At 44.9% G+C, this 11,480-nt stretch overlaps 1 protein-coding gene across 5 annotated transcripts in view; it reads right to left on the bottom strand.

The window, feature by feature from the left end:
• CC2D2B (coiled-coil and C2 domain containing 2B) overlaps positions 1 to 11,480 on the bottom strand; it is a 141,351-nt gene that overhangs the window by 35,629 nt on the left and 94,242 nt on the right. For all 5 annotated transcript variants that reach the window (XM_006157315.1, XM_014591193.1, XM_014591191.1 and 2 more), the window contains 4 exons: positions 7,808 to 7,906; positions 1,903 to 2,085; positions 1,081 to 1,278; positions 406 to 495 (listed from right to left, as the gene is read on the bottom strand). In XM_006157315.1, the coding sequence (XP_006157377.1) occupies positions 406 to 495; positions 1,081 to 1,278; positions 1,903 to 2,085; positions 7,808 to 7,906 (570 nt within the window). The remainder of the gene's footprint in view (positions 1 to 405; positions 496 to 1,080; positions 1,279 to 1,902; positions 2,086 to 7,807; positions 7,907 to 11,480) is intronic.

Here is an 11,480-nt window from a genome sequence, read left to right as displayed (position 1 = left end):
AGAAAGGGGGTGAGAGAAGAGAGGAGAGAAAGAGAGCAAAAGTTAAATAATTTTTTTTTTTTTTTTTTTTAAGGCTTCTTGTTCTTTTTTTTTTAGAGAGATTTTTGCTATAGGGCATGTGCACTCACTGGAGAGAGAGAGAGACAGAAAGTGAGAAATCATCCGGGGGGGATAACCATGCCGCAAATCCTTTCTCATTCTCCTCTTGGGATCCTGGGCGTGCACACACGCATATGTGCCCAACGTGAGTTTTAAACCACCAGGTCTGGGACTCGAACCACTATGTAGGAGTCCAGTTACTTAACCATTACACCATCTGCTGGTCCCCACCTCCCTCCCCCGCAAAGGCTTCTTTAAGAGCAAAGGAAGTAAGAAATGCTATGTATTTTCCTAAGATGGACTTACCTCTGATGCCATCCATATATCAGAATCATCATTTTCATCCACCGTACCACACATAAAAGGAATCAGTGATACAAATCGAGCAGCGAGGTCCTGGAATACGGTAAGCTAAAATGCATTCAGTGTGTATTACACGCCCACCAAGCACAGTGCGTTCCACGCACCATCTCACTCACCAGCAGGGTATATGACAAGCCTGTGAAATGACACTATGACTGCTCTCGTTTTATGGAAGAGAAAATAAACTTAAGAGTGATCCCATAACTTATCCAGGTCACGTGCTAACTGCATGCAGTTAATAAATATGGTCACAATCCTTAACAGGTCAAAGAGCTAGGAGGGATATATATATGTGTGTGTGTGTGTGTGTATGTATCTGTGTGCGTGTGTGTGCGTGATAACCTCTGAAGTAAATCCACAGGACTATTATTTACTTGGATATGAGTGTCAGGACACGTAGGCGCAAAGAAACCAGTGATAGAAAAGCAGAGTGTAGCAAACTGAACTCGGAATTTTGATTTGGGCTTGTGCGGTCCAGCTAAGGGAACTCTAATTCCCTAATACACGAATTCTGAGGGGAGCCAGTCAGAGCGCGCCAGAATAAACACAAGGTGCAGGTGACTCTCCACAGATGGCTTTTCGGCACAGCGAGGCTGCTAAAGATGCCACCATACTCACAAGTGCTGCGCCAGAATCCTGAAGAAATCTGTCCAGAAGCTGTTGAGGGGGGTTCAGTGCCTTGATGTACCTTGTCACTAAGACCTGCACCCCTTCGTCACTAAAAACAGTAGTCGCGATTCTTCGGTTGGGAAACATTGCCTTGCAGTTTTTTTTAAAAATCCGTGCTCTCTGTAAAACATCTATTTGATCTGAAAACTAGAATCAAATTGAAAGTATTTCAACATTTACCATATTGTTCCCACAGGAAAATATAAAGCATCAATATTTATTTTGCAATTTTAAAAATTATTATTATTTTTTTCTTTTTTGGGGGAGGTTTTTGCTATAGGGCGCGTGCGCTCACCAGACAGAGAGAGACAGAGAGAGACAGAAAGTGAGAAATCACCCCCCAGGGGAGATGGCCACGCCACAATCCCTTCTCCTCCAATCTCCTCTTGGGATCTTGGGCATGCATGAACACGTGCCCCGCGTGAGTTTTAAGCCACCGGGTCCGGGACGCGAACCATGGTCGACTACGTGGGAGTCCAGCGACATGGCCATTACACTAACTGCTGGTCCCAAAAAATATTTTTTAAAGAATTATTTATTTTTATTTTACTTATTATTTTTTAATTTGACGACAGAGAGAAAAAGCAAGAGAAAGTGAGAAAGCAAGCTGCCAGGACCAGGACTTGAATTGCAGTTGGCCACATGGGAGTCCAGCGCCTTACCCACCATGCTACCTGCTGACCCCAATTTTAAAAATTATTATTACTGGGTTTTAAAATAGTTCGCACGTCTATAATGGTATACATAAAAGTAATTTGATGTAAAACCTACCGTATCCAGTTTTGGATTACAGGTGACGTATGATATCTGAGGTTCAATGGTAGCAAAAATATTTAAGAAGGTACATTCTTTCAGCTTCTGCCCATCGTAATCTTCTTTAGGAGATACGTAGGTCTTACTCCAAGTATACCCAAGCAAAACTGGTGGGATGTTTACCTGAAACGTTCCACTGATCTGAAAGAATATATCAATAAGATAGAATTTGCATGATGGAAATAAACAGTCAAATCTGTGATAGCCCTGCCTGGTCCTCCACAGGGCGGGAGCGGGCCAGCACGGGCTCATGCCTTCTGCTCATGAAGTGTTCCTGCCCAAGAAAGACCAGGCTCTCCATGGGATCTGCACACGGACACCCTGACAGCTGTGTATCTGTCCGGAACATGCTAGGTGGAGAGGGCAGAAGTTAAGAAAGAGATGAAACCAGGAGACAAGTTACTATACCCGTGACAAGAGTGCTTAGAAAATCCGTAATAATTCAGGCTCAGAGAAGATGCTGAAAGACCATGTTATGGTTTTTTTTTTTTTTTCCTTTTTTCTTTTTTTGGAGAGGTTTTTGCTATAGGGCGTGTGCGCTCGCCAGACAGACAGAGAGAGACAGAGAGACAGAAAGCAAGAAATCACCCCCCAGGGGGATGGTCACACCGCAATCCCTTCTCCTCCATTCTCCTCTTGGGATCTTGGGCACGCACGCACACGCGCCCGGCGTGAGTTTAAGCCACCAGGTCCGGGACTTGAACCGTGGTCGACTACGTGGGAGTCCAGCGACATAGCCATTACGCCAACTGCTGGTCCCGACCATGTTATGTTTTACATTGGGTCTAGAAAGATAAAAAATTTAACAGCAGGAAAGGCAACACGAAGTTTCACAGGAAGAAGGATCCTGTGTGTGTGTGTGTGTGTGTTTGGAGGGAGTGGGTGGATTACAATAGTAACTCATAACAATAGCTAGTAGCTACTGAACGCTTACTTTTTTTTTCTTTTTTTGGAGAGGTTTTTGCTATAGGGTGCGTGTGCTCACAAGGAAAACAGAAAGAGACAGAGAGACAGAAAGCAAGAAATCACCCCCCCAGGGAGATGGCCATGCTGCAATCCCATCCTCCTCTCGGATCTTGGGCACACACGCACACATGCCCTGCATGAGTTTAAGTCACTGGGTCTGGGACTCGAACCGCAGTCGGCTACATGGGAGCTCAGCGACATAGCCATTTTGCTAACTGCTGGTCCCCTGAACGCTTACTTGTGAAAGGTGCGACACCAAGTACTCGATCTAGAACATATCATTCGATGGAATCGATCCCGCCCTTATCTCCATTTTACAGATGAGGAAACTGAGGCTCAGAGAGTCGAAGGAATCTGTGTAAGATCACAGAGCTAACGAGTAGTAGAGCCAGGATTACAGCACAGGTCTGTTCACTTTTCAAAATTATTTATTTAATTCTATTTCTTATTATTATTTTGCTTGCTATGGTACACATGCATTCACCAGAGAGAGACAGGCAGAGAAAGAAAGAGAGAGAGAAGGAAAGTGAGAAAACAAGTCACCAGGTCCAGGACTCGAACTGTGGCCCTCTATGTGGGAGTCTAGTGCCTTCACCACCATGCCACCTGCTGGTTTCATTTCTTTCTTTTTTTAATGAGAGATTTTTGCTATAGGATGTGTGTGCTCACTGGAGAGACAGAGAGAGAGAAAGTGAGAAATTGCCTCCTCCCCCCAAGGGGGATGGCCACACCACAATCCCTTCTCTTCCATTTTCCTCTTGGGATTTTGGGCACACAGGTACACGTGCCCAGGGTGTTTTATGCCACTGGGTCTGGGACTCGAACCACGGTTGTCTATGTGGTAGTCCAACAACATAACCATTATGCCATCTGCTGGTTCTGGTTTGTCACTTTTTTTTTTTTCCTTCATTTTTTGGAGAGGTTTTTGCTATAGGGCGCGTGCACTCACCAGACAGACAGAGAGACAGAAAGCGAGAAATCAACCCCCAGGGGGGATGGCCACACTGCAATCCCTTCTCCTCCATTCTCCTCTTGGGATCTTGGGCACACATGCACACGCGCCCGGCGTGAGTTTAAGCCACTGGGTCCGAGACTTGAACCGCGGTAGACTACGTGGGAGTCCAGCGACATAGCCATTACGCTAACTGCTGGTCCCCGGTTTGTCACTTTTGAAGCCCATATTCTTTTTATTTTCCCCAGCATTTGATTTTATTTCAAGAGAGAAAGAGGAATAGACTCCCAACAGGGTCTGTCATGCCACGAACCTCTTTTCCTAACCCTCCAGCTAGTCAGGATCTTGGGCGCATGCACGCACACCTGGTGTGTTTAAAGCTGACTTGGGATTTGAACCTCTGGTTGTCCATGCTTCTGGCAGTGCAGGTCAGTGTGCTGCCACCTTCAGCCATTCTCCTCTTGGGATCTTGGGCACGCACGCACACGCGCCCGGCGTGAGTTTAAGCCACCAGGTCCGGGACTTGAACCGTGGTCGACTACGTGGGAGTCCAGCGACATAGCCATTACGCCAACTGCTGGTCCCGACCATGTTATGTTTTACATTGGGTCTAGAAAGATAAAAAATTTAACAGCAGGAAAGGCAACACGAAGTTTCACAGGAAGAAGGATCCTGTGTGTGTGTGTGTGTGTGTTTGGAGGGAGTGGGTGGATTACAATAGTAACTCATAACAATAGCTAGTAGCTACTGAACGCTTACTTTTTTTTTCTTTTTTTGGAGAGGTTTTTGCTATAGGGTGCGTGTGCTCACAAGGAAAACAGAAAGAGACAGAGAGACAGAAAGCAAGAAATCACCCCCCCAGGGAGATGGCCATGCTGCAATCCCATCCTCCTCTCGGATCTTGGGCACACACGCACACATGCCCTGCATGAGTTTAAGTCACTGGGTCTGGGACTCGAACCGCAGTCGGCTACATGGGAGCTCAGCGACATAGCCATTTTGCTAACTGCTGGTCCCCTGAACGCTTACTTGTGAAAGGTGCGACACCAAGTACTCGATCTAGAACATATCATTCGATGGAATCGATCCCGCCCTTATCTCCATTTTACAGATGAGGAAACTGAGGCTCAGAGAGTCGAAGGAATCTGTGTAAGATCACAGAGCTAACGAGTAGTAGAGCCAGGATTACAGCACAGGTCTGTTCACTTTTCAAAATTATTTATTTAATTCTATTTCTTATTATTATTTTGCTTGCTATGGTACACATGCATTCACCAGAGAGAGACAGGCAGAGAAAGAAAGAGAGAGAGAAGGAAAGTGAGAAAACAAGTCACCAGGTCCAGGACTCGAACTGTGGCCCTCTATGTGGGAGTCTAGTGCCTTCACCACCATGCCACCTGCTGGTTTCATTTCTTTCTTTTTTTAATGAGAGATTTTTGCTATAGGATGTGTGTGCTCACTGGAGAGACAGAGAGAGAGAAAGTGAGAAATTGCCTCCTCCCCCCAAGGGGGATGGCCACACCACAATCCCTTCTCTTCCATTTTCCTCTTGGGATTTTGGGCACACAGGTACACGTGCCCAGGGTGTTTTATGCCACTGGGTCTGGGACTCGAACCACGGTTGTCTATGTGGTAGTCCAACAACATAACCATTATGCCATCTGCTGGTTCTGGTTTGTCACTTTTTTTTTTTTCCTTCATTTTTTGGAGAGGTTTTTGCTATAGGGCGCGTGCACTCACCAGACAGACAGAGAGACAGAAAGCGAGAAATCAACCCCCAGGGGGGATGGCCACACTGCAATCCCTTCTCCTCCATTCTCCTCTTGGGATCTTGGGCACACATGCACACGCGCCCGGCGTGAGTTTAAGCCACTGGGTCCGAGACTTGAACCGCGGTAGACTACGTGGGAGTCCAGCGACATAGCCATTACGCTAACTGCTGGTCCCCGGTTTGTCACTTTTGAAGCCCATATTCTTTTTATTTTCCCCAGCATTTGATTTTATTTCAAGAGAGAAAGAGGAATAGACTCCCAACAGGGTCTGTCATGCCACGAACCTCTTTTCCTAACCCTCCAGCTAGTCAGGATCTTGGGCGCATGCACGCACACCTGGTGTGTTTAAAGCTGACTTGGGATTTGAACCTCTGGTTGTCCATGCTTCTGGCAGTGCAGGTCAGTGTGCTGCCACCTTCAGCATGGGGTCTGACCCAGAAGCCCACACCCTTAGCTACCTATGCATTCTGTAGCCTGGCCTGAGACTGAGAAGTGTCTGCAGGGGTTTGCAAAGTGGGCACCCCACAACTGAAAACCCTGGTCTTATGGATCACTTACGTCTAACACGCCCATCACGACCGGTGACTGGGCCTCTACCCGACGCCCACTCCCTCCTCCTCTCTTACCAATGGCTCTAGCTGGCGGCACGTAGCTGCCAGTTAGCTACAGCACAGACGTGGCATACAGGCAGAAGTCTGTCGGAGTTGCAGGGGAACTGTTTTGCTGATAACAGGCACTGCCCCTTTTTACCTCTCCCCTGCCTCCCGTCCTAACGGACTGGAGGCTGGAGTTGCAGGGACCTTATCGATTACGAGGATGGAAGCAAGATAAGGAACGTGGGTTAGAAAGGAAAGCAGCCTGGATTCCCGATAGCCTTAAGCTGCTGCACCAGCATCTGGACTTTTTTTGGTGTGACAAACCTTTACCTACAGCAGCCAGTTTCCTCCTTAGGAAAAGTCTTCCCCGACCTCTTGCTCTCTTCCCATTCCCTTATCAAGCGCTCCGAGTCCCCCATTTCCTCCTCCCAGCCAGGAAGCATGCGGTGCTCCCTGTGTGTTCTCGCAGGACCGATCTCACACCTCTACCAAAGCATCCAGACACAATGCTCGTTTTCTTCCAAACGTTCACTGAGACTAATATTTGCTTCTGAATCTTCAGATCTTCAGTGGGTGGCATAGCCTCAGAGACGCCAAGCACCGTGACTAAGATCACTCAGTAAATAAGAACCAGACCAAAACGGAGTCCAGGCTGGGGGTTTGATACTTTGCAGGTCAAGTAGGCGTACTCCTGCTGCAGAGCCCAACGGCAGAGCCCTCTGAGGGGCTCAGGGAGACCAGGTTCTGATGATCACCCTCAGCACTCTCAGTAAACAGGGGAACTCCTGGGACCCATGATTATAAAGCAACACCATTAATGAGAATGTTTCATGAATCTGGTCGTACGTAATTCTTTTATTTATTTATTTTATTGTCAGTGGGCGAGAGAAAGAACTTCCCAATGAGTATGCGCACGCTGCGATCCTTTTTCATCCAGTTCTCCATCCCATCGGGATTTGGGGCATGCGTGCACCCACACTCATTTTGTTTTTCAAGCCACTGGGGCTCGGATCTGAATTGCAGTGGGCGACATGGGATCCACTTCCATATGCACAGCACTTAACCACTGCGCTAAGGGGCTGCTCCCTGTTCTTACAAAACTATTTTACGCACGGGGCCCACAGGTGGTGTGGTAGTTAAGGTGCTGGACTCCCACATGGCTGATTGGTTTGAGTCCTGGACCCGGTGGCTTGCTTTCTCACTTTCTCTCTCTCTCTCTCTCTCTGTCTCCCTCTGGTCAGATTAAAGATAACAATACTGATGAATACAATTAAATAAAATAATTCCTTTAAAAAATTCTTAAATGCAAATATGAACTTTGCTTTAAAACCTAGGGTAGTTGTCCTATTCTTTATCAGTGAACACTCTGAAGAAATGAGAAATAAACTTGTGGGTGTTACCTGTTCTAGAGACAGCCATATCGTCAAACACTCTTAAAACCTTAGAGTACTCTCATACAAGATCAATTTAACTGATCATCCTGCCAGTTACAGAATCTGATTCAGAGACATCAAGAAGCATTTCTATTTGCCAGAGATAGAAACAGAACGATGAGCAAAGGATGCTTTTCTAATTACCTCAGATTGTTGCAGAAGCGCAGAGAAAGGGAAGACGATGGACCCAAGCCAGTTCTTCCTGACGTGTGAGTGACTACTACAGCTCTCGAGACAATGATCCTATTAAAGGGAATACACTTTCTCTTACTTGAGAGCACATGATGAATAGTTCCACAAACACAGAGGCATATATAAAAAACATTCTCTTCCATTAAAAATAAAACTACAACAATATTAGAAAAAAAAATTTCCTGCTTAATTTCTTTATAAGAAACTATTTAAAGGGAACACAATGACCTGTTTAGGGTTTATGACACGCATAAGTACAATGTGTTTCAACACTAGCACAAAGCGCAGAAGGGGCAAGTGTTGTAAAACCCTGTTCTTACAGCTTACGCCAAGTGGCACTGTATTACATAAAGGCCAACTATGGTGAATTTAAGAATATATTGTAAACCCTAGAGCAGCAATTAAGAAAATATAGTTATTAAGCCAAGGTGCCCCAAGAAGCCAGCAGGTGGCGTAGTGGTTAAGATGCTGGACTCCCATGGGAGTAACAGAGTTTACCACATTATCTAATTTGTATGAAATATTCAGTCATGTACCACATGATGAAGTCTTGGTCAAAAATAGTTGACCCCATGTGTATGGGGGCCAGTAGATGGCACAGTAGCTAAGGCATTGGACTCGCACTTGGGCGACCATGGTTCGAGTCCCAGACCTGGAAGCTTGAAATCATGCTGGGGAGATCAGCAGTTGGCGTAATGGCTGTGTCGCTGGACTCTCATGTAGTCGACCACAGTTCAGGTCCCAAACCCAGTGGCTTAAACTCACGCTGGGCATGTGTGTGTGTGTGTGTGTGTGTGTGTGTGCCCAAGATCCCTAGAAGAGAATGGAGGAGAAGGGATTGTGGTGTGTCCATGCCCCCCTGGAGGGTGATTTCTCACTTTCTGTCTCTGTCTCTGTCTTTCTGGCAAGCGCATGTGCCCTATAGCAAAAAAAAAAACTCTTAGAAAGAAAGAAAGAAAGAAAGAAAGAAAGAAAGAAAGAAAGAAAGAAAGAAAGAAGAAAGAAAGAAAGAAAGAAAGAAAGAAAGAAAGAAAGAAAGAAAGAGAGAGAAAGAGAAGAAAGAAAATCACGCTGGGTACATGTATGTGCATGTCCAAAATCCCAGGATGAAAATGGAGAAGGGGTTGTGGCATGGCCATCCACTCTAGGGGGTGATTTCGCCTCACTTTCCCTTTCACTGTCTCTCTGTCTCTCTCCAGTGAGCACAGGCACCCTATTGCAAAAACCTAAAAAAAGTAAAGAAAAAAGAGAAGAAAAGAAAAGTGAATGTCCCAAATCTCTGCAGGATGGAAAAGTGGAGGAGAAGAGATTGCAGTGTGACCGCACCTGGTTGGAGGGTAATTTCTCCCTCGCCTTTCCCTCTTTGTCTCTCTCTGGAAATGCCCTCTAGGGAAAAAAAGAAAAAGGAAAAAAAAAATTCATTGAGAAGGAATGTAATTCTAAATGTGTGAACCTAATAATAGAGTTGCAAAATACACAAAGCAAAAACAGCTGAAAAAGGTGACACCAAAAGAAGTTAATTAATTTGACTTAAGCAAAATAAAAAACCTTTTTCTTCCCAAGATTGTTAAAGTAGAAATATGTAATACAGAAAATTATTAGGTAAAGGAAGAAAATAAAATTAAAATATATAGACGATTACAAAAAGGAAGAAAATAAAATACAAGTATATAGATTATAAATTTGAGTTAAGCAAAATAAAAACCCTTCTTGTTTGTTAAAGTAGAAATACATAATACAGAAAACTACTAGGTAAAGGAAGAAAATAAAATAAAAATATATAGATGATTACAAAAAGTAATAAGTAACCAAATATAAATGATACTATCTAAAATGCTTTTAGGAACAAATCCTTTTTAGGTTGTTTCGATTATTTATGAAAGGGCTAATGACAGGACAAACTAAGGTTTGACACATTTGACCCAAAAAAGCACCAAAATCATAGTCCTAAAGACATGGGGAGGAAGAAAATAATAAAAATACAACCAGGAACAAATGAATTAGGGACCAGCAGATGGCAGAATGGTTATATTGCTGGACTCGCACGTAGTTGACCATAGTTCGAGTCCTGCACCAGCAGCTAAAACCTACGCATGTGTGCGGCATGCCCAAGATCCCAAGAAAATAGTAGAAGAGAAGAGATTGCGGCGTGGCCATCCTCCTCGGAGAGTGATTTCTCTCTTTCTGTCTCTCTGGCGAGTGCATGCACCCTATAACAAAAATCTCTCTTTCAAAGAAAAAAAAAAGAAAAGAAAAAAGTGAATTAGAAAATGCAACCTAAAGTGCAATGTAGAGGCAGTTTCAAGAGTTGGTTCTTTAAAAATTAGGCAAAGCTTGGTGCCAGCAGGTGGTATGGTGGTTAAGATGCTGGATTTCCATAGGGCTGACCACGGTTTGAGTCCCGGACCCAGTGGCTTGAAAATCCCATTGGGGTCTTTTTAACTCCCGGCTGCCTGAGGATATATCGCCATCATGAATGACACCAGGAAATTCATGGCCAACCGACTACTTCAGAGGAAACAAATGGTCCTGATGTCCTTCACCCCGGGAAGACAACAGCACCTAAGACAGAAATTCGGGAAAAACAGGCGAAGACGTACAAGACCACACCAGATGCCATCTTTGTGTTTGGGTTCAGAACCCATTTTGGTGGTGGCAAGACAACTGGCTTTGGCATGATTTACGAGTCCTTGGATTATGGAAAGGAAAACGTGGCCATCCTCCCTGGGGAGTGATTTCTCTCTTTCTGTCTCTCTCTGTGTCTCTGGCAAGTGCACATGCCCTACAGCAAAAATCTCTCTTTCAAGAAAAAAAGAAAGAAATGAATTAGAAAGTGCAACCAAAAGTGCAATGTAGAAACAGTTTCAAGAGTTGGTTCTTTAAAAGTTAGGCAAAGCTTGGGACCAGCAGGTGGTGTGTAAACATAGACTTGCAAGACAAGGCCTCTATGAGAAGAAAAGGCATCAAGAAAACAGTGAAAGGAACACAAGAACAGAATGAAAATAGTCAGGGGGCCTGCAAAGGCCAGTGTTGGTGACGGCAAAAAGTCGAAGCAGTAAAGATTCTGCAATGCCTACCTGCGATGACGCGGGTTTTTCACGAGAGGATTAATGAATTCAAAATATTCAGTAAAAAAGAAAAAAGTAAAGAAAATCACACTGGGTGTGTGCACATGCATGCCCAAAATCCCAAGAGGAAAATGGAGGAGAAGGGACTGTGGTGTGGCCATTCCCCTGGGGTGGGGAGTGATTTCTCACTTTCCCTCTCCCTGTCTCTCTCCAGCAAATGTGCACACACTATGGTAAAAATCTAAAAACAGACAAACAAACAAATGAAACTAGGCAAATCTCTTCCAGATCAAACCAAGGGGAAAAACAGACACACTTGAATAAAGTTATAGTAGATAGAAGAGGAGGATAGAAAACAGAAAGTCAAAAATTAGAAGAGACTTGAAAAAATCTATGCTGTGTGGACAGAAGTCTGACTACTTTTTCTGTTTTTCCAAAATCTTTTCAAAAGGGGGCTGGGAGCAGCCGCGGCGCCCGCCACCGGACGACGGCCCCGGGGGCTCACGCCCCCAGCGTGCAGCAGCTGAATTTAGATGACACCTTTTTCAAATGTCTAG

Source organism: Tupaia chinensis, unplaced genomic scaffold, assembly GCF_000334495.1.
Source record: "Tupaia chinensis unplaced genomic scaffold, TupChi_1.0 Scaffold000539_1, whole genome shotgun sequence".
NCBI classification, from domain to species: domain Eukaryota; kingdom Metazoa; phylum Chordata; class Mammalia; order Scandentia; family Tupaiidae; genus Tupaia; species Tupaia belangeri.
The sequence above is the reverse complement of the archived record's forward strand: the minus strand, read 5'-3'. Positions and strand labels throughout refer to the sequence as shown.